This window comes from Ovis aries, chromosome 1 (assembly GCF_016772045.2).
Source record: "Ovis aries strain OAR_USU_Benz2616 breed Rambouillet chromosome 1, ARS-UI_Ramb_v3.0, whole genome shotgun sequence".
In the NCBI taxonomy this organism is placed as follows: Eukaryota; Metazoa; Chordata; class Mammalia; order Artiodactyla; family Bovidae; genus Ovis; species Ovis aries.
The window spans coordinates 31,266,428-31,290,171 of NC_056054.1; the positions used below are offsets into that span (position 1 = coordinate 31,266,428).

At 39.6% G+C, this 23,744-nt stretch overlaps 2 protein-coding genes across 9 annotated transcripts in view; one reads left to right on the forward strand and one right to left on the reverse strand.

Moving 5' to 3' along the window:
* Nucleotides 1–18,785, forward strand: part of PRKAA2 (protein kinase AMP-activated catalytic subunit alpha 2) — a 102,502-nt gene extending 83,717 nt beyond the window's left edge. Inside the window, exon 9 of the mRNA XM_027965800.3 lies at nucleotides 1,545–18,785. Within this exon, the coding sequence (XP_027821601.1) occupies nucleotides 1,545–1,723 (179 nt within the window). The 3' untranslated portion in view covers nucleotides 1,724–18,785. The remainder of the gene's footprint in view (nucleotides 1–1,544) is intronic.
* Nucleotides 3,191–23,744, reverse strand: part of FYB2 (FYN binding protein 2) — a 132,451-nt gene continuing 111,897 nt past the window's right edge. For 2 of the 8 annotated variants that reach the window (XM_060409638.1, XM_060409635.1), the window contains exons 12-18: nucleotides 23,359–23,387; nucleotides 21,628–21,688; nucleotides 12,219–12,302; nucleotides 9,192–9,273; nucleotides 5,916–6,072; nucleotides 5,773–5,806; nucleotides 3,191–5,218 (exon numbers count right to left, since the gene is read on the reverse strand). In XM_060409638.1, the coding sequence (XP_060265621.1) occupies nucleotides 5,197–5,218; nucleotides 5,773–5,806; nucleotides 5,916–6,072; nucleotides 9,192–9,273; nucleotides 12,219–12,302; nucleotides 21,628–21,688; nucleotides 23,359–23,387 (469 nt within the window). In that variant the 3' untranslated portion in view covers nucleotides 3,191–5,196. Of the gene's footprint in view, nucleotides 5,219–5,772; nucleotides 5,807–5,915; nucleotides 6,073–9,191; nucleotides 9,274–12,218; nucleotides 12,303–19,882; nucleotides 20,381–21,627; nucleotides 21,689–23,358; nucleotides 23,388–23,744 lie in introns of those variants that run through there. The other 6 variants (XM_060409649.1, XM_060409640.1, XM_060409627.1 and 3 more) reach the window with 4 other exon arrangements.

Sequence of the window (23,744 nt, forward strand, 5' to 3'; positions counted from 1 at the left end):
TTTTGTGTTTTAATAACCATAGATGCAAATTTCAGTTTTGTTATATATATATATATATATTTTGTGACTGTTAAATGATCAGTGGAAGGATCTGTCTTCTAGCAACTGTGTGCTATGGGTGTCCTCTTGAATTACACAGCATTTCATAGTTACAGGTTCTCCCTAGTTAATATTTGCACTGTATAAGCTCACAGGTAACAAACACAAGAGAGAAATGATTGCTTCCAAGCTTTTTTCACAAAATCAAATTAAAGTCTCTGGTTAATTTGAAAGCTCTTTTGTTTCTATTCAGTCATTGATACTCTGCATGTCAATTAATAGTTGCAGACAAAGCTGTTGTAGAACTTGGCTGCCTCTGACCCCTTGGCGACTCCACGCCATCTTTGTCCACTCTTATCTTCCTTGTTGTGCACTGTAATCTCTAACTTTAGCCACTGTATTAGTTTCCTATTGCTGCCATAAGAAGTCACCATAAACATGGTGACTTAACACAAATTTATTATCTTACGGTTCTGTAAGTCAGAAGTCCGGTGGGCTTAGCTGGTGTTTCTGCATCAAGTCAACACAGGCTGACAACCACAGCAGCAGTAGGGAAAAGCTCTGGGCAGAATCTGTTTCAAGGCTTATTCAAGTTGGTGGTGAATTCAGTTCCATGCTGCTATGGGACTGCAAGCCCGTTTCCCTTCTGGCTCTTCGCTGGGAATCACTTGCAGTTTCTAGAGACCAACATCATTGCCTGGTCCATGGCTCCTTTCATCCTCAAAGGGAGACACAGAGGGCTCATGCTTCAGACATTTCCTGCCTCTTCTTCACTACATCTCTGACTGATGGGCTGTCTGGTTGTCAAGGTCCATGCTATTAAATAGGGCTCACATGAATAATCTCCCTATTTTAAGGTCAACTGGTGAACAAACTTAATTTCATGTAAAAAGTTCCTTTCTCCCAAGTCACATAACATATTTATAGGTATTGAAGCCAGGATAAGAAGATCACTGAAGCCAAAATTCTGCTTATCATAGGAGAGGAAGGGAAAGGCCTAGATGACTTCAGGCTTACAACAGAGTTTTACACTGAAAGCTTCGGAGAATAGAGAACAATGTAGAGGTGGCCCTATGTGCTTATGATGGTCACCTCCCATAGACTTTCTGAAAAACATCCAAGTTGAGATTTATAAGATTTCTATTTGCTTCTTCAAACTTCTATACTTTTCTGATATCCTACAATAAGCATCTATTACCTATACAATTTAGGAAATAAAGGGAAAAGGTATTCACAGTAACAAAAACAAAAGTGTTCTCTTCAAATTTTGGAGAAAGAAAAAAGAACTCTTAGAAATCTCAACTTGGATGTTTTTCAGAAAGTATACAGGAGGTGACCATCATAAGCACATAGGACCACATCTACATTGCTTGTTCTCTATTTTCAGCAGCCATCAGTGTAAAAACTGTTGAAAGCCTGAAGTCTTACCCTTGTTACCCCAAAACAACCACTTCTTAGCAATTTGTCCTTATGTATTGACGTTTTTGTCTTCTTCTTCCCTCTAGAATCCCATGTTTTAAAAGCTCTGAACATATGTGGGAGAGGCCCTGCTGTAGAGAATGCTGTGGCGGCTTGGAAGACCAGGTGTGTCAGAGGTACTAAAAAGGAGGAAGGGACGGCTCTGTCGGTGCATGTTAGCAGGTTGCTGGTGGCCTGGCCTATACATGAATGGGGGTATCGTTAACCTTTCGTAGGTCCAGGTCCCTTTGCAAGCTGTCTTTTTCTCTGACAGAGTGTTGTCATCTCTAATGATATCTTTTGATACAAAAAAGTTAAATAAAAACTCAGTCTTTCCATTGAAATGTTTTGCTAGATTAGGGTTTCTAAGAGACAGATGACATCTGCTTGAGACATCACTGAAATTACAGTTATAATGTTTGTATTAAGGGACTTTGTAGATTAATAGCATTGAAACTGAACTTCACACACTGTAATTTAAAGAATGGAAGGAATGTGGCTGATCATGAATTAGAAATAACTACTTTGATGTAGATGGAATGTTTTTCCTAAAAGTGTATTCCATATCAGTAGTTATTAGGTATTTGTTTATATTAGACCAAATGGTTTATACTTTAAAAACATAGAGAAGTGTTGTTTCAAAAACCTGTTAAGTATATCTATGTAAAATTTTTATATCTTAGCCATTTTTTTGAAAGATTGGATTATTTTATTAACATCTTCAGTTCAGTCACTCAGTCGTGTCCAACTCTTTGCAACTCCATGAATCGCAGCACGCCAGGCCTCCCTGTCTATCACCAACTCCCAGAGTTCACCCAAACTCATGTCCATTGAGTTGGTGATGCCATCCAGCCATCTCATCCTCTGTCGTCCCCTTCTCCTCCTGCCCCCAATCCCTCCCAGCATCAGAGTCTTTTCCAATGAGTCAACTCTTCACATGAGGTGGCCAAAGTATTGGAGTTTCAGCCTCAGCATCAGTCCTTCCAAAGAACACCCAGGGCTGATCTTAATGAACCGGTTGGATCTCCTTGCAGTCCAAGGGACTCTTAAGAGTCTTCTCCAACACCACAGTTCAAAAGCATCAATTCTTTGGCGCTCAGCTTTCTTCACAGTCCAACTTTCACATCCATACATGACCACTGGAAAAACCATATCCTTGAAACCAACATGCTTCTTTTTCATTATATGAGTTTTATTCTCTTTTCTTGGCTAGTAGATTTAGTAGCATAAAAGATTTCTTACTAAATTATAGTGATTCTTTTGCTATCCCATGGACTGCAGCCCACCAGGCTCCTTTCTGTACATGGGATTTCCCAGGCAAGAATACTGAAGTGGGCTGTCATTTTCTTCTCTGGGGAGTAACGATGACAGTTTTTCCCTAACAATGTTTCTGGGAGCCCTGGGGTCCATCAGAAGTGGCTGCACTCCTTAGGAAATAGAGCAGATGGCCTGATGCACCTAAGGTCACCTTGGATTGATTACGAGGCCATATCACACTCACACGGTTTATGCAGTGATGTACACATCAGCCTTTTTGCCTTGATCTCCCTTACAGATGATTTTCTGAATTTAAGAGGTCGAGATATCCTAGCCATTCTTTCAAGTCTTAATTTCAAAAACCTGTTTTTGTGTTCAACATCTTCCAACTTCACAAAAGGCCAGGTACTAAAATAACCACACTTATACAGTATTCTGTATTAAGGGTTTTAGGACACTTATTTATTTATATTATTACATTGCAGCCTGACAACAATCCTGAGAAGTAGACAAGGTAAGTGCTATTAGCGCTGCTTTACTGATGAGGAAATAAGAGACTCAGAGCTAAGTCACAGACTCAGAATACAAGGTCATGCCACGAGACAGAACGTGAATGGGACAGAGCTGTGTCAGGTGAAACTGAGTCCCGCTGTCGCCTCAGGATCCAAGGGCATGTTTTGGTGAGGTGGCAAGAGTGTTAAATAGGTTTTGGTCCTCTTTTGTATAGGATTATTGCATGAATGGTCTCTGCTCAACACAGCCTTGCACTCCCTCTCACTCAGCTTGGGCCACACCTGTCCTTGTCCCTACAGTGTCCACAGTGTGGGAGAGGGCTGCAGTTGCCTGGCTGCCCTGCCTCTCAAAGTAGTAAATTTAATTTGGGGGCTTAGGCAGGTGCAAGCAGAAATATATTCCCAGTCTTTGGTGTCAGTCTTAACCTCGTCTCCCTAAAGAGAAATCTCATCGTCACGTCTCCGTTCTGTCTCTCTCTTGCCTCTCCCTCTAATGGGGCTCCTGTACCATATATACTTCTACTGCAGCTGTCTTAAATTAAGGCCTAGGGCTCGTTTGCCTTGGATATTGCAAAGATGACTAGTCTTCCTCATTCTTACCTGTCATCCATAATCAGTCAACCACATTGCCGTGATTCTTTTTTCCTTTTCTCTCTAGACATCTGGTGTTGTCTTCCTGCTTAAGACCTCTGGATGGTTCCTACTCTCTAGAGGAAAAAGTCCAAGTGACCTCTGTTACATTCTAGCCCTGGCTTACCCCATTTCAGCTCTTGCTACTTCCTACCAGATAGACTAGACTCCTCCTACTTTGAACTTCTTCCTGGTCACCAGGGAGAGCATCGACTTCTCTGTGTCTTGTCCAGCAAATATATTATGTTTAAAGACCAAGTTTCGGTGTCACCTATATGTTGTTATAACTGTTATTTGTAATAATCTCTCCACCTATTTTCCTCTCTAAGCCCTATGAATACTTTTGATACTTTTCATCTGGAATAAGTGTGGCCTTTCTTGGCACATGCCATTTGGAACAAGAAAAAAAAAAAGATAAAAGAACCTAGAAGCTTAAAAAATAGTGTCACAGTATAGAGGATGAGGCCATGGATCATCCCCTTGAAGGTCGGAGTCACCCTGCCTAACATGCCATGTACATCATTTGAAAAATAGAATGTTATTTACAGCTCAGCTTATTTTTACTCTCTGTAAGTAAAAATACTTATAAATTATTTTAATACATGTTAAGGCATAAACAAAACAATATCCTGTTGTCTAAAGTAAAAAATGGTTATTTTAAACTGATATAGTATATAATTTAAATGTTTAAACATATTTAGGCAATTCTCAAAATGTTGGGTGAATTTAGGAAAAAAACTACTTTTCAGCATCCTATTCCCAAATAAACCAATTTTTGGCAACATGTTAGATTTTTAGTTTTACGATAAAAATCAATGTAGAAATGTCCTCCTGCTTTAGGATTATACCTGAAATTGGAGTATTTAAAAGATGTTGGTTACATTATTTACTTTTCAGAATTAAATTACACCCAATTTAAATGCACAACATCTTCTTGAAATTATAAACACTCATGTACTAATATTAGAAGCATTAGAAGCAAACCAACCATCTGCACAACTGACTAGGTGCCATAAGGCATGATTTCTAACTTTGGACATGGCTCATTAAACAAGTGCTCAAATGCCAGCACACACTGTTTCGCATTTTGAGCCAGCAGTGAGATACATACTGAAATAGACATTGAAAGATAACTGTTTAGCAGTGAAACCAACATCCAAATGTGGAGGACTTTTCTTTTAACGAAAACTTCCGCAGATTCCACTGTCTCATGCTGGCAACCTAAACTAACGTAAAGCAGGGCTGAGACCTTAGAACTAGTTCACACTCGAGCAGGCCATACTGCTTGATCTTGATCTCTCTAAGGTGACCAGACTTGTTGCCTGAGGGAAAAGAGGAGAAATAAACAAACACTTTGAAATACAGGCCCATGGAAGAGTAAGAGATTTGGGAGGAATTTCTTATTCAGTTTAATATTCTTATACGTCTTTAAAATGTTTACAAATATGCTCTTTAGAGAAGTCTGATAACATACTCAGGAGTGACAGACAAAAAAAATTACTCTTCCAAGTAATTTTTATAGAAGAAAGAATTAGTTGCTCAGTTGTATCCGACTCTTTGTGACCCCATGGACTGTTGTAGCCTACCAGGCTCCTCTGTCCATGGGATTCTCTAGGTAAGAATACTGGAGTGGGTTGCCATTTCCTTCTGCAGGGGGTCTTCCTGACACAGGGATTGAACCTGGGTCTCCCACATTGCAGGAAGATAGTTTACCATCTGAGCCACCAGGGAAGTCCTCCTTATAGAATAGAGCATTGCTTATTTACAAACTTTTCCTGAAGTATATATATGTAATAGTCTTTCCTTGAGACTCATGTACACAGTAATGTATTAAGTATTCAGAATTTGATTTAAAGTATAAAGTCAAACCACTTACTTGAAATCTAGATGTTCAATTAGCACATATCCATCTATAGAAATAAAAATCACTATTACTAATCTGAAAGTTATAATGCTTTGAGTTTTTTTTTTTTCAAAAGCAGTGATTGAAATCTTATGGGCAATAACCTAGTAACTTACATTTGCCTTCAGAATTGCGGCATATCACTAGATTTTCTTCAGTGATATCAATGACGTCCAGTTCTTCTCCAGGGGTTATTGGCAAGTCACATATTCCATTTCTTGAATTATTGGAACACACCACTGCTGTGTTGATGACAGTAATCTCTTTGTCATACTGAAAGAAAAAATTACTAATCAGAATATGCTTGCGTAGATTTATTCTTTTTCATTATAACAACATTAATGGAAGACATACTATGGTAACCTCAAAATAAACTCAAGAGGCCAGATATTTGTTAACTAATGTCTAAGGAAAAAGAAAACAGCAAGATATTTAGGGAAAGAAAGGTTATTTAAAGAAATATAATATGTTTATTTATCATCACAAACCTTTACATTTGTTTGGTAAGATCATATTTTCAAAATGTTTTCATACCCATTCTCTAATTGAAGTAGAAGGAATTCTGGGAGGTGGGAAGGTGGTAACATTGGTGTAAACTAAGTATTGTGAATGGTATATTAACTGTTCCAGTAATGAAGTCAATCAGTAAACCCAGGAAAGGACAAGTTATACAAAGAGGGAAACAGAAAGCCTCTGTGTGTGGTAGTGCTTTAGAGTTTATAATGTTCTTATATATACAGCATTTCTAGATGGCACTCTTTCCACCCTTCCTTTCTAGTGGGCTCATATATTCTTGCATACATGTATTAATAGCTGCAATACATGTATAAATAGCTACACGTATTTTAAAGAGGTAGGAATGGTGTGTGCTTCCCTGAGAGCTCAGTTGGTAAAGAATCCGCCTGCAATGCACGAGACCCCCGTTTTGATTCCTGGGTCTGGAAGATCTGCTAGAGAAGGGATAGGCTACCCACTGCAGTGTTCTTGGGCTTCCATTGTGGCTCAGCTGGTAAAGAATCAGCCTCCAACGTGGGAGACCTAGGTTCAGTCCCTGGGTTGGAAAGATCCCTGGAGAAGGGAAAGGCTACCCAATCCAGTATTCTGGCCTGGAGAATTCCATGGACTAAGTCCATGGGATTGCAAAGAGTCAGACACGACTGAGCGACTTTCACTTTAGGAATGGTGTGTGGGAGCATGTCCCACTATCCTTTTGTGGTTAAAGACAAACACTTGTGGAACAACTGAGGGATTTGATTTCTGGCCTTAGGAGAGTTTGTTTGTTTTGTGTGTGTGTGTGTGTGTGTGTGTGTTATTAACTAGCAAACCTATCCATGTACAGGTATACCACCTTTTAATGTATTAAAATCCACTTATTGGAAAAAGTTCTAGAATATGTAGCTTATGCTTGCAGATGTCTACTTCAATAAATAGGGTAGCCACACATCTTCCTTTGCTCAGGATAGTCTCTTTATATTTAATGTCTCTACTTATAAATCCTTACTATGATTAAGTGTGCCTCCTTCCCCTCAGAAGTGTCCTGGATTTGGATGATGAATTGTGATGGGTACCAAATGCAATCTAATCCACAAGACAGGTTTTTCTTTTGCCTAACAGAGCAATAGCTTCCTAACTGATCTTACCCTTTCCAGACCACCGTTCACAATGATTGCTTAAAATACAAATCTGATTTCTTAAAATAAAATTCTAAAAACTCTTCATTCAAACCCAGATTTCTTAGTTTGTCGTTTAGGGTCCTTTGCACAACATCGTTCCCCATCCCCCTCTCTTTCTTTTCCCTTCACTGAAGCGTCATCAAGCTATATGATAATCCTGAATGCACTGTGTACCTTCCATATTTCCAATGCATTGCTCTTGCTGTTTTCTCTGCCTGAAATGCTTTTTTTCTCTTAAGCACTATTCATGAAGGCTTTCATGACTGCCATGTATAATGGTGACATTTAATCAACATATTGTCTCCTAAAATAAAAATTGGAAGCAGTTCTATCCATCCTTGCACCCTCAATGCCTGACACAGATGAAGCACCCAATATTTTGGTTGGGTGTGATTTGAGATGAGTAAAAATTATTGAAACTGTATAGTTTTTTTAATGATATATCAAGGAGACTCACCACAGGTGACTGGGAAGAATAGACTCAAGAGAATGGGAATTTCTGCTGCCTATGAGAGCATCAGAAATACAGTGGTGAATAAAAGCACTAGATGGAACATAGGGCCCTTTCAACAAGTAATTGTTACACATTCATTTTTCAACTAATCAAATAACATCATGGTTCACAGTAAGTAATTTCATATTATAATTTATAGATCTAGTAACTCAAATTAGCTTGGTTCAAGCAGAACTTATTAATGATTAAGAAGTATTTGTGTTTATTCCTAAATTGAGTCCAAAAACATTTTTACACAGTGTTAGGTACTACTATAACGCTCGCTACATGGACATGATACATAGTATAACCCCTGTCCTCCAGGAATTCAAAGTTTAACTGATGAACATGTATTGCAATAATACTAATGTTTTGTGATAAGCTAGAGGTTTTCTCAGGTATAGAGTATTATAGAGGAAGAGCAATTTCTTTAATCAGCAAGTGTGAGTTCCTAGAGGAGATGCCTGGACTAGGTCATCACAGATGAACAGGTGCTAGTGAGATGGAGAAGCAGCAAGGGTACACTGGACAGTGGAACGGATCAGGTCAACGTCTAGAGGAAGGAAATAGCGGGACAAGGATGCAAGTGGATGTTCACTTGAGAAAGAGAACGAGGCGCAAAGTGCACGCTGGAAGAATGGCACGAAATAAAACCGGGAAGACGAAGGTCATGACACGAAGAGCTTTGTATAACTCTCTCTCAATCCAGTGTCTGGTACGCGGGAGGTGTTCAGTATATGTTTCTTAATAATTCTCACTGTGACAGTACATGAAATCAGAAGGGAGGAGTGTCTGAACCTTGAAATTACAGAAAAATGCCCCATGGACTCAATGACAGAGTTGTTTAATCATTTAGTGTATCCATTTTTATGTTGGGAGCTAAGGGGGAACTTGAACAAGACAAAAATCTGTCCTTTAAAAGGGACTCAAGACTTAGTTCAGACTACACACACACAGACACACACACACTTTGGCTCAAGGAGTTAGGGAAGAGTAGATGACATTTGAACAGAGTCTTAAAGAACAACTTAGCAGTTTTTCCAGGCAGAAGAAATAGCATGTACAAAGGCATGATAATACAGAAATGTATTGAGAAAAATTAACCTATCACATGTTTAATCAAAGATCATGACAGTCCCAGAGAGGCAGATGTGCACCACACTTAACAGAATTTTTTTTAAAATTTTAATTCCTCTGCTAATGTTTACCTTCAGAGAAGAACATACCTTGAATCTCTCTCTAAAAAGTCTTTCTTCTCTTTTCATCCTGTCCTTCTCTAAATTTTGCTTCTTGGTTTTGAAGAAGCTCCTAGATGGCAAGAAATGTGCAGGTAGAGTTAAGTGTTACTATATATAAAAAACTCTTTAAGCTTCCAAAGCTATAAACTCATTCTACTCCAGGATAAATTCAGGTATAATTCTGTGTGTAATTTTATACCATCTTATTGTTGCCTCTTCTTTCTCAAATCCATCTGCGTACCTGCCTCCAGAGTCATCTTTCTAAAATTTAATTGATCATATCACTCTCTTGCTTAAAACCTTCTGGTCTATCTCTGCTGCCTCTACTGTAAGATAAAGTCAGGTCCCATTGTGTTGTACACAGGGTATTTTATAATCTGGCCCAACCCCCCTTTCCAGCTGTCCTTTTCCATATAACATTCAAAGTCTGCATGGAACATCTTAGAAGGTGGGCTATCATTTCCATGCCTTTATACCAGGAAACTGCCCTCAAACTTCTCTGAGAACTAGCCATCATCCTGATTAATAAAGGGATAATAAAAGGGTTGCAGTAAAATTACACTAAAAACATAATCCTTACTTATTCATAGAGTAAGTTATGGTAAAAAAAATCATTTAAGAAGGAACAAAGAATGCATAGAAATTGATACATCAATCTACAGGAATAATGTTAAACTCAGTATTGCATTTTCAAATTACTCAGTTGAAGAAAACAACTATAATATCAGTTTGTTGTAAGAAATAAAGCACTTGAAGATTGTTTCCTAAAGCGATTTACGTATAGTCATTAAAATAGTGGGTTTCCCCAATAGCTCAGAGGGTAAAGAATCCACCTGCAGTGCAGGAGACATAGGGTATGTGGGTTTGATCCCTGGGTCGGGAAGATCCCCTGGAGTAGGAAATGGCAACCTACTCTAGCATTCTTGCCTGGAGAATCCCATGGACTGAGGAAAGCTTTTTCTTTATGGCAGGAGATGGGGGAAGTAAAAAATTTCACTGATATTTCATTTCTTGGAATTTTATTTTGCTATGCTATGTAAAATTAAAAGATGCTTGTTCCTTGGACGAAAACCTATGACAGACCTAGACAGCATATTAAAAAGCAGAGACATCACTTTGCAACAAAGGTCCATATAGTCAAAGCTATGGTTTTTCCAGTAGTCGTGTACTGATGTAAAAGTTGGGCCATAATAAAGGCTGAGTGCTGATGAATCAATGGTTTCAAAGTGTGGTGCTGGAGGTGATGATTAAGAGTCCCCTTGGACAGCAAGGAGATCAAACCAGTAAATCCTAAAGGAAATCAACCCTGAATATTCATTGGAAGGACTGATGCTGAAGCTCCAATACTTTGGCCACCTGATGTGAAGAGCAGACTTATTGGAAAAGACCCTGATGCTCGGAAGGACTGAGGGCAGGAGGAGAAGTGGGAGACAGAGGATGAGATGGTTGGACGGCATCACTGACTCAATGGACATGAGTTTCAGCAAACTCTGGGGGATGGTGAAGGATGGAGAAGCCTGGTGTGCTGCAGTCCATGGTGTTGCAAAAAGTTGGACATGATTGAGTGACTGAACAACAAAATGCAAAAGTAGAAGTGTGATGTGTAAGGTAGAAAGATGCTTTTGTAGTCTTGAATACATCTTTCCAACTTGGGAAAAGTAAATTACATCAAGTCTAAACTTAAAAACTTAGAGAAGGCCCATCCTCACCCTATGCCATCCTCTGAGTTTAAATTTGGTATAGATTGATGTCTGAATTCTTCTGGGGTGCCCCTCTAGGACTTTTCTAGACAGATTTCCCAGAGCAGATAGACCATACAGTGTTTTCAGCCCAGTGACTGTTTAGACAAGGATTTCCCCAAGACATTACTTAAAGTCCCTCAGCTCCTGCCCTAGATCCCAGCAACTGAGAAGACTGAAGCACAGAGCACTAAGTCACCATCAGAGATAGTAAAAAACATCACCTCCCCCCACAGCCACCTAGGAAATTGAATCACATGAATAAAGGATAGATCTTGAGTCAATAAAACACTGTTTTATTTCTAACACTAATGTAGTGGTCACTAGAATTATATTGTATCAAGGAGAAAAGTTATGACCAACCTAGATAGTATATTCAAAAGCAGAGACATTACTTTGCCGACTAAGGTCCGTCTAGTCAAGCTATGGTTTTTCCTGTGGTCATGTATGGATGTGAGAGTTGGACTGTGAAGAAGGCTGAGCACTGAAGAATTGATGTGTTTGAACTGTGGTGTTGGAGAAGACTCTTGAGGGTCCCTTGGACTGCAAGGAGATCCAACCACTCCATTCTGAAGGAGATAAACCATGGGATTTCTTTGGAAGGAATGATGCTGAAGCTGAAGCTCCAGTACTTTGGCCACCTCATGCGAAGAGTTGACTCATTGGAAAAGACTCTGACACTGGGAGGGATTGGGGGCAGGAGGAGAAGGGGACGACCCAGGATGAGATGGCTGGATGGCATCACGGACTCGATGGACATGAGCTCCGGGAGATGGTGATGGACAGGGAGGCCTGGCGTGCTGCGATTCATGGGGTCGCAAAGAGTCGGACACAACTGAGCGACTGAACTCAACTGAACTGACTGAACTGATGTTAGGGAAACCAGCCTTGCTATGTGATACCCAGTTTCTCTTTTCAAGGCATCATTCAAGTTCTAAATGGTGTATTATTTAAGTTCATTCTTACAGGGAAAAGGTTCCTACAGCCTAGAGGAAGACGGGAAATTTTTCATCCTTTGATAAAAAATGATGGCGAGAATTCTTCTCTTGCTCCCTATCTACCAAAAGCAGGAATGATAAGTGTGTGTGACACTTCGTGTTTTCATATCCTCTCTCTCTTTTAATCCTCTCTGTTGTACTGTAATATAGACGTTAATATTCTCATTCAGTAGATGAGGAATCCAAATGTCACGTTTAATAACCTGACAAGATCACACAGCTAGTAAGAGGTATAAACTGCAACAAAAGCTGTAGTGTGAGTGCACTTGCGTGCTTACCTTTCTGATTCTTTAGCATCTTTTTTCTTTTTTTCTTTCAACATCAAAAACTTTGGCTTCCAAGATTTTCCTTTAAGTTCATCACTGAGAAGAAAAATATTTTGTGCAAGTAAATTAAGATTGAACTAAAGTCTTCATGGAACCATCAATAGTTTTTGGGCAATTGTGTTTTACCAAAAAATTAGAAAGTCATCTAGAAGTATGTTTTGATAATCTATGGCAAGGCCAGAGAGTAAATATTTTACACTTTGAAAGGCATGCTATCTATCATAACAATTTGACATTGCTATTGTTACTATATTCATATAAATAAGTGGCTGGCCATATCTAGCTCCCAGGCCATAGCTTGCTAACGTCTGATCTGTGGCAATCCAAATTTGAAACCAGAATCTGAAAAATAATAGATATACTATATTGCTTTGCTATACACCCAAAACTAACACATTGTGAATCAACTGTGCTCTAATATAAAATAAAAATAAAAAAACAAAAACAAAAAACAAATCTGAAGCCAGAAGCAAGAGATCAACTTGTTTATAATCATACTTTCTCTCCTTTCTGAGCCTTAGTTTCTTCACCTAAATAGAACATGAATGATAAAATGGACCCTCACTATGAGACAGGACTATCCCAATTAGTGTTGAGCAGAAAAGGATGCAGAGACTGGAGAGGGTATTACAGAAGAAACAATTTTTGAGCACCTGTGTATCAAGTCTTACGCTTGGCATTTTACATATCTTAACTAATGTGTTTTTTACAGTAAGCATTGCAACAATCAGTGTTTCATAACGTTTTACAAAGTGGGAAACAGATGATCTTCATAACTTATCATGGTCACAGAAACAGTGCTTTGAACCCAGTGGCTTTGTATCCAAGTGTGCTTGACAACAAAGTCTACAGTCTTTGATCATGCCTGCTGCTTCAAAATGTTTCTTCACTTGTTTAGTTCAGTCACTCAGTTGTGTCCAACTCTTTAGGACCCCATGGACTGTAGCACGCCAGGCCTCCATGTCCATCACCAACTTCTGGAGTTTAACCAAATTCATGTCCATTGAGTCAGTGATGCCATCCAACCATCTCATCCTCTGTCGTCCCCTACTCCTCCCGCCTTCAGTCTTTCCCAGCATCAGGGTCTTTTCCAAAGAGTCAGCTCTTTGCGTCAGGTGGCCAAAGTATTGGAGTTTCAGCTTCAACATCAGTCCTTCCAATGAATACTCAGGACGGATCTCCCTCAGGATGGACTGGTTGGAGCTCCTTGCTGTCCAAGGGACTCTCAAGAGCCTTCTCCAATACCACAGGTCAAAAGCATCAATTCTTTGGTGCTCAGCTTTCTTTATAGTCCAACTCTCGCATCCATACATGACTACTGGAAGAACCATAGCCTTGACTAGACGGACCTTTGTTGGAAAAGTACTATTTCTGCTTTTTAATATACTGTCTAGGTTGGTCATAACTTTCCTGCCAAGGAGTAAGCATATTTTAATTTCATGGCTGTAATCACCATCTGCAGTGATTTTGGAGCCCAAAACAATAAAGTCTGCCACTGTTTCCCCATCTGGATGCCACGAAGTGATGGGACTGGATGCCATGATTGTAGTTTTCTGAATGTTGAGCTTTAAGTCAACTCTCTCACTCTCCTCTTTCACCTTCATCAAGAGGTTCTTTAGTTCTTCTTCACTTTCTGCTATAAGGGTGGTGTCATCTGCATCTCTGAGGTTATTGATATTTTTCCCGGCAATCGATTCCAGCTTGTGCCTCATCCAGCCCAGCATTTCTCATGATGTACTCTGCATATAAGTTAAATAAGTAGGGTGACAATATACAGCCTTGACATACTCCTTTTCCTATTTGGAACCAGTCTGTTGTTCCATGTCCAGTTCGCACTGTTGGTTCCTGACCTGCATATATTTTTCTCAAGAAGCAGGTCAGGGGGTCTGGTATTCCCATCTCTTTCAGAATTTTCCACAGTTTATTGTGATCCACACAGTCAGTCTTTGGTGTAGTCAATAAAGCAGAAATAGATGTTTTTCTGAAACTCATGCTTTTTTGATGATCCAGTGGATATTGGCAATTTATATGTTCATCATTGATGTGAGCAAAACTGACCCTTCCTCTGTCGACCATTTGTATGTACGTGGTGTCTGCACATCAGAACACAGTAACTCTTCACTGGGTAAATTAGAATCACAAGGATACTATGTCAGAGGAATTTTAAAAGTTCTTAGTGACACTGTGTCACCATTCCCTTCAGATTATGGTCCCAGTGTCTGACAGAATATTAAGGATGTGGCATCTAACCAGCATTAAAGATGCAGCCTAGGAATATGAGACTAACAGACATAGACTACTATATGTAAAACAGATAAGAAGCAAGGATATACTGTGCAGCATAGGAAATTATATTCCGTATAATACCCTGATGGGACATATCAGAAAAAAATAAACTCAATCACTGTGCCGTACACTTGAAACTAACACAATATTGTAAGTCAACTATAGTTCAATAAAATAGAAAGATGCAGCTTAGCCAAGGCTTTCAAGAACTTGCTTAGGGATCTTGTATAAAAGGCTTTCCAGGACTTGCCTAGGGATCTCCCATCACTCTTTGCTCAATGTCCATTGCCTTTGGAGTCTATAACAAGGAAGGAGCTCAGCAGTTACTTTACTACCTGTCTGATGTTCACTCATTTATATCTCCATTTTAGGTTCACAAAAGATGGGATCCAGAGAAGGATTCCAGATATATCTACTACAAGCTTATCACAATGCTAGGCAAAGAGGAAGTGTTCAGTGAGAATTCATACATGGACTTGTTAGGAAGGAGCTATAGCTATGTGGGAGAAGGCAATGTCAACCCACTCCAGTACTCTTGCCTGGAAAATCCCATGGATAGAGGAGCCTGGTAGGCTAGAGTCCACGGGGTCGCCAAGAGTCGGACACGACTGAGCGACTTCACTTTCACTTTTCTCTTTCATGCATTGGAGAAGGAAATGGCAACCCACTCCAGTGTTCTTGCCTGGAGAATCCCAGGAACAGTGGAGCCTGGTGGGCTGCCATCTATGGGATCACACAGTCAGACACGACTGAAGCAACTTAGCAGCAGCATAGCTATGTGTGCAGGGAGTAGGCAAAGCAAATGCCTACTGAACAGTTTATTTTCTTTACTTATTATAAAGCACTGTATCCTGAGTATTTAAAAAACTGGAAGCAGAACTATAAAAGAGACAAATTAAGCATAATCTGACCTCTCAAAGGTCCAAATTTCCTTCTAAACATTTTCTAAGCAATTTTAAGAACTGAATTGTGATCAAAACTGTATATATAATTTTGCATTCTGCTATTTTTCAATTATAGTGAAAGCATTTACCCATGTCACTGGAAACTATTTTACATAACACTTAAGTGGTCATGTTGACTAATATTCCTAGTGAATTTAGGTTGTATTAAACATTTCTTTTTATATACAGCCCTGAGATAGACATTTTGTATATAATTTTAATGTTTCCTTTATTTTTTACTAGAGCTAATTGCTTGTAGCAGAATTGCAGAAAGGGTTTGGGCATTGTAGATACATAGTGCCATATTGTTCTTTTGGAAGAGTCATTAACACTTTTTACCCCTGCTAGCCATGTGACCGTTGTGGTCAGCTCTTTGCCTCTCTGCAACTTGTTTTAGCTTTTATAGGGATCTAGTTAGAGAGCTTAATGAATTTGACAGGACAAGGATTGTTTTTTGTCATATCACAGGCTGAAACTAAGGTTCAGAGAAGTAAGAAGACATGCCACAGGCCCCACCAGCACCAGACTGCAGAAGGTGCTCCAGTGTCCTTTTCAAGATCCCCCTCTGCTTCCTTTCCTTGGTGACTCTAGGAGAGATTCTAATGAACAAAAGGAGATGAAAAGCAGAGGTCTGGATTATCTAGAAACAATACAATCCAGAGTTGTTTAGGCATCTCTTCCACCTAATACCTACCAGGACATGACATACAAACTATCCAAGCTTACAAGAACTCAGATATCATCTTCCATCTCCCTTCTCACCCCAAATTGTGCTCTTTTCCATCAGTGTTCCATCTGCTACAAATGTCTCTAATAATTGATCCATCTGAGGCCATACTACAGAAGATATACTCCATCACATGAAATAGAAATTGGTCAGGTTTCAATAGGCTTAGTGACTTCGTAAGTATCATTTAATCATAAAATATCCTCATTTTTATCACCATCTCAGAACACATTTTGATCACTTTTTCATCTTAGCAACTTTAATAATATTCCAAAAACACAAGAGAAGACTCTACACATGGTCATCACCAGATGGTCAACACCAAAGTCAGATTGATTATATTATTTGCAGCCAAAGATCGAGAAGCTCTATACAGTCAGCAAAAACAAGACCAGGAGCTGACTGTGGCTCAGATCATGAGCTCCTTATTGCCAAATTCAGACTTAAATTGAAGAAAGTAAGGGAAACCACTAGACCATTCAGGTATGACCTAAATCAAATCCCTTATGATTATACAGGGGAAGTGAGAAATAGATTTAAGGGACTAGATCTGACAGATACAGTGCCTGATGAACTAAGGACTGAAGTTCGTGACATTGTACAGGAAACAGGGATCAAGTCCATCCCCATGGAAAAGAAATGCAAAAAAGCAAAATGGCTGTCTGAGGAGGACTTACAAATAGCTGTGAAAAGAATAGAAGAGAAAAGGAAAGATATAAGCATCTGAATGCAGAGTTCCAAAGAATAGCAAGGAGAGATAAGAAAGCCTTCCTCAGCGATCAGTGCAAAGAAATCGAGGGAAAAACAAAATGGGAAAGACCAGAGATCTCTTCAAGAAAATTAGAGACACCAAGGGACCATTTCATGCAAAGATGGGCTCCATAAAGGACAGTAATGGTAGGGTCCTAACAGAAGCAGAAGATATTAAGAAGAGGTGGCAAGAATACACAGAAGAACTGTACAAAAAAGATCTTCAAGACCCAGATAATCACGATGGTGTGATCACTCACCTAGAGCCAGACATCCTGGAATGTGAAGTCAAGTGGGCCTTTGAAAGCATCACTACAAACAAAGCTAGTGGAGGTGATGGAATTCCAGTTGAGCTATTTCAAATCCTAAAAGACAATGCTGTGGAAGTGCTGCATGTAATATGCCAGCCAATTTGGAAAACTCAGCAGTGGCCACAGGACTGGAAAAGGTCAGTTTTCATTCCAATCCCAAAGAAAGGCAATGCCAAAGAATGCTCAAACTACCGCACAATTCCACTCATCTCACACATTAGTAAAGTAATGCTCAAAATTCTCCAAGCCAGGCTTCAGCAATACGTGAACCGTGAACTTCCAGAAGTTCAAGTTGGTTTTAGAAAAGGCAGAGGAACCAGAGATCAAATTGCCAACATCTGCTGGATCACCGAAAAAGCAAGAGAGTTCCAGAAACATCTATTAATAAAGCATCTATTTCTGCTTTATTGACTATGCCAAAGCGTTTGACTGTGTGGATCACAGTAAACTGTGGGAAATTCTGAAAGAGATGGGAATACCAGACCACCTGACCTGCCTCTTGAGAAACCTGTATGCAGGTCAGGAAGCAACAGTTAGAACTGGACATGGAAAAACAGACTGGTTCCAAATAGGAAAAGGAGTACGTCAAGGCTGTATATTGTCACCCTGCTTATTTAACTTATATGCAGAGTACATCATGAGAAACGCTGGGCTGGAAGAAGCACAGCTGGAATCAAGATTGCCGGAAGAAATCTCAATAAGCTCAGATATGCAGATGACACCACCATTATGGCAGAAAGTGAAGAGGAACTAAAAGCCTCTTGATGAAAGTGAAAGAGGAGAGTGAAAAAGTTGGCTTAAAGGTCAACATTCAGAAAATGAAGATCATGGCATCTGGTCCCATCACTTCATGGCAAATGGATGGGGAACAGTGGAAATAGTGTCAGACTTTATCTTTTGGGGCTCCAAAATCACTGCAGATGTTGACTGCAGCCATGAAATTAAAAGACGCTTACTCCTTGGAAGAAAAGTTATGACCAACTTAGCATATTCAAAAGCAGAGACATTACTTTGCCAACAAAGGTCCATCTAGGCAAGGCTGTGGTTTTTCCAGTGGTCATGTATGCATGCGAAAGTTGGACTGTGAAGAAAGCTGACCGCCGAAGAATTGATGCTCTTGAACTTTGGTGTTGGAGAAGACTCTTGAGAGTCCCTTGGACTGCAAGGAGATCCAACCAGTCCATTCTAAAGGAGATCAGCCCTGGGTGTTCTTTGGAAGGAATGATGCTAAAGGTGAAACTCCAGTACTTTGGCCACCTCATGTGAGGAGTTGACTCATTGGAAAAGACTCTGATGCTGGGAGGGACTGGGGCAGGAGGAAAAGGGGACGACAGAGGATAAGATGGCTGGATGGCATCACAGACTTGATGGACATGAGTCTGAGTGAACTCTGGGAGTTGGTGATGGACAGGGAGGCCTGGCATGCTGCAATTCATGGGGTTGCAAAGAGTCGGACATGACTGAGGGACTGAACTGAACTGAATAAATATTTTGAATCCAATCTTCCCTCCAAAGCTTTCTGCAGAAGGGTCTAGGTCAAGTTACTCTTCCTAAAGTGTGACTCTAAGTATGTTGTCCTCTTGCCCATAGTTCTGGACTCCCTTATTCAGCAGAGAAAATGTTAGTCACTCAGTTGTTTCTGACTCTTTGTGAACCCATGGACTAAAACAAGCCAGACTCCTCTGTCCACGAAATTATCAGGGCAAGAATACTGGGGTGGGTTGCCATGCCCTCCTTCAGGGGATCTTCCCAATCCAGGGATTAAACCAGTGTCTCCTGCAGCAGGAGGATTCTTTACCCACTGAGCCACCTGGGAAGCCTATTTGGCAGGCAGGCAAAAGAATTTTCTATAAATAGGGCTCTCCCAATACAAAACTACTAGGTACTGGATAAAGGTTGTTTGTGTTTGTTTGTTTTTAACAAATTGCTATACTTTGCCCTGGTATTAAGTCCTGCATACTATATTCTAATAACCCCCAGCAAATAAACTGAAACTAGACAGAGCAGTAAGGAATATGCAAGCACAGAAGACAAGGAAATTGCTGTCCTGAGGAAAATGCTGTCAGCACCATGATATTTCAGAAGATTAAACTTTACGTCAAGGGCAAGGTAGGAGTTAAGACAGGTCATTATATTAGATTTTTTTTTAAAGCCAATTCAGCTATATTTATACAAGCCACGGTGAACAAGAATGTGGAAATCAGAAAAAAGATTAAAAATTTATACTAGGGAAATACTAAAAGAAAGATCAAGATAAAGATCATGAAAGATCAAGATAAAATATCACTAGGAGATTAGCTTAGTGTGGCAGTGAAGAGAGTGGATTGGGACTCCAGTTGCCAGGGTTTGAATCCTTATTGGCTACATGAGCTTGGGCAAATAACCTAACCTCTGTGTCTCCGCATGGTTTTTTGTTTTGTTTTTTGGTAAGGATGGACTTCTATTTTTTTGTTGAAAGTCTTGAGGACTACGAATTACATGCTAAAAGTAGATCACTATGTAGAAATGTAATGAATACATTTTGCCTGTGTATAAAAGCTTTATCAAAGTCATTCCTTTAATAATTTCACCCCATTCACAATGGTATCAGTTATAAAGTGCTCTTCTTCATAAGGTTATTATACCTTTATTTCAAACTATATTACATGGTATTCCCTCAATAGAAACTTTTAAACACCAAATTCTTGGCTCATAAGAATGGCACCTGCGAAAGGGCAATTCCCCCTCAGTCTGTGGTGGCATTATTCCAAGTTTGTTTCTTTCACCAAAAAAGCTTTCAAAATGTTCACTTTTAATATGAAGTCTTTCCAACAGAAAGCGTGTCCACATTTTGTTTTCTTACAACTCCAACTTTGTATTCCAGGGCTCTCCCCCATCTCCTGCCAAGTTAACATTTCCTGCTCGTGACACCACTTTCCTGATCACGTGCCTCATGGTCCAGTGAAGCTTCCCAAACACACGTCTTCCATGTACACGCTGCCCTCCTCTCTCCCACAGCAAATCATCCCCACTTCTCTCTCTCAATCCCCAGTCTCCAGCTGACAAAATGTTTCCTGTCCTTGCTTGCTTCAGCTTGGCACAGGCTTTCCGGATCCCCTAAAAATGGAAATGTCTGCTTATTTTGACCATAAATCATTTTGCAAATTTTTTGAAAGCAGGTCTTTCTTCATTAACCAATTTAACAAACTATCTTTTGGTATAGAGGCCACATGATACTTTGGATTAGAAAGCCCAGGCCCCACCTCAGGAAGTTTCCATGTAGAGGAAGAGACAGGGAAGAAATAAGACCAATACAACCGTGAAAAGAATGTTCTGATTAAAAGGGGTACATAACCCAAAATAGGTACCCAAAAGCTCTCTGAGTTTTGCTTCCTAGGGAAAGCAAAATTTGAATTCAGGTTTAAATAATAAAGTACTCAGCCAAGCAAAAAGCATGGCAAAGTGTGTTATGGGCAGAACAATTCTTTCATTCTTAAATTCTAACCTTGGAAAGCCTTTTCCCAGATATCTACCCTAAAATGACTATCAGCCTCCTCCCAACACACATAGCATATGCCCAGTCTCTTTCAGAATATCCAAAGCAATCAAATCCCTGTGTTTAATGATCCATCATTTATTTATCTGTCCAATCAGAAAGGAATAGGAATTATAACTGTTTTATTCATTGTATTACACCCAACACTTAGCACAGTGCCTGGCATACAGTACCTGCTCAGTAAATATTTGTTGGATGAATTGAAGAAGTTGGAGCAAACATGAAAGTTTAGACATGCTGGATAGCTTGATGAGTTCAAGGAGTACCCAGATAATACCGTGTGGATGGAACACAGGAATAATGGGTGAGTGGCAAGTACAGTTGAGGCTGAGAGTTTGCCAGGGCTGTATCAATAATGAATTTTATGTTTTCTTAAGCAGTTTGGATTTCATTCTGCCATTGCAGTAATCCAGCTGAGAAACAATAGGTGCCTGCATGTGGCTGGTAGTGAGGCTGGGAACCAGGAACACTTTGATAGATTTCAGTTATTTAGGCTTTGAGAACGTTGGTTCTGCCAGCTGGTGCTTGCCATCCTCCATAGGAGGCTATTAAGTAAGTGTTGTATTGAAATGAGTTTCAAGGTGATAGATTCAAAGGTAAGAAACAAAGCTCCAGTGAGTTTTGAAACACCTACCACTGTTAGGTCATCTGCATTCTTCATTGTTCCCCCTTCCTAGTGGAAGCAATATATTACAACTTGACTTTTCACCCAAGGATCTAAAGAGATGGTCCTCTGACCATAGTTAACAAAACATCAGGAAATGGGTTAAACACCAGCAGAGATGACCAGTGCAGTAAATTGACTTACTTTGGCTGTTTCCCATTTATGGCCACATCATCGTAGATAATAGCTTCCTGAGACCTAAGTTCTAGCATCAAGATAGGATGAAAATAGTCTGTTATTTGATACAGTTTATACAATCCCTGACTTTACAAATTATACACAATTACTTTTCCACATGTATCTCTGAACCTGTTTTATCAAAATCTGACCATAGACTATAGATAGGCTGAAAGGATCAAGGAATAAAAGAAGAATCCATTTGGGAAAAATTCAACTGAGGATTAGAAAAGAGATGTCCTGGTATCTGAAATACATGCATAAATATTTATATCAATTTGATTTCATGCAACTTTCTAAAAAATATGAGTTGCTGAAGGGCTCATTTTAGACTGGGTTCCCATCAACCTGGAACTGGACAAAGATGTTGCACTGCTAGAATAAGAGAGGGCTGAATTTCAAGGGGAAAACACCAACTTAATAGACATTAATGTTCTTCCATGATTTTTATTTCAAACCATTGACAACTGCTTCTTTGTAATAATCCTGTGTAAAATTGAACCTAACTTAGTACATAATCATAATTAGACATTTTCAGTTTAGGATATTCACATTCCTTAGCGCTCTACATAGAACTCCATAACGTTCAAGTGACTTACCACTTGAACTAGTTAGAAACCTTTTGGCATAATTATTCACAATTCATGTTCAATTATTCATAAATCTGGATGGAGGTAAAATGCATGCCTGTAATGGCACCCCACTCCAGTACTCTTGCCTGGAAAATCCCATGGACGGTGGAGCCTGGTGGGCTGCAGTCCATGGGGTCGCACAGAGTCGGACATGACCGAGCGACTTCACTTTCACTTTTCACTTTCATGCATTGGAGAAGGAAATGGCAACCCACTCCAGTGTTCTTGCCTGGAGAATCCCAAGGATGAGGGAACCTGGTAGGCTGCCGTCTATGGGGTCGCACAAAGTCGGACACGACTGAAGCGACTTAGCACCAGTAGCAGTACTAAGTAGACTTTTAAAAAAATAGACCAAGGATTATTTTAGGAGATGTAATTATACCAGGTTTATATAATTATTTGTTATTTAGTGCAGCAAACTCATATTTGTGGAATATAAAATACACTATAATTGCCAAGCAGAGTAAAATCAAAGTAGCCTCTATCACTAGAGCCCATAAACTAAACCTAACAAACAACAAAACACATGGCCCTCCCTCATTGACACATTCAACTTACAGAATGTGATTGAGAGTGAGCACACTATATGTCAGGCACTGTGCTAATTTGTGCACTATTCCTTTTATAGCAAAGCAAACAATATTCTAGTGACTCACCCTTGATTCAGTTAGTATGTATATTGGGAAGTGTTCATGTTCAAATTACTGTGTCTTAATTCGGGTGAGCTGACTGTGGCAAAATGTAAAACGCACACACTTTGTGTATTCAGAGACGAGTACAAATCCTAGGTCACTAAAATAGGGATGTTAGTCTGAGAGTCTTCCTACAAACGGATAATGCATCTATTTCTTAGATATTAAGGGGCGCCTGGTCTATAGGAGGCACTTGAGAAATGTCACCCATCTTCCCCAAAGTAAGTAAGACTATGATGTAAAATATCTTCCTTGATTTTAATGTATCAATTTTTCATTACATGTGGAATTCAGAGAGGATTACTACTTCTTTCTTAGACTGAAAACGTCAGTGCTGAGTAATTTTGTTCCAGCAATAAGTGAATGTCACTTACCTAAATCAGGCAGCGAAAGGGAAAATGCCCTGTTAATTGACAAAAGACACAAAGGATTAAGGGAAAAGCCATATTCAGAAATGTTCATTGATAACATCTCAAACAACATAGTGATGACTAGGTTTCTTGATTTGGATGCTTTTGGGGAAAAAATGTCAATATGAAGCAAACCTTCCCTGCAGCTTTATTCTGATCACCTCTCCCCTTCCTGTAAATGAGCTTATTTATCCCCAGTGACCATCCTTACCCACTTTCCTAATGGGACAGTCTCAGGCTCTCCCACAGCTCTTCTCTGTCCACAGGATCCTATTTCTCCTTTCTAACCTTCCAGGATGCCAGTCAGATATATCCAGTGTGTGGGACACAAGGTGAGAAAGATGACCCTC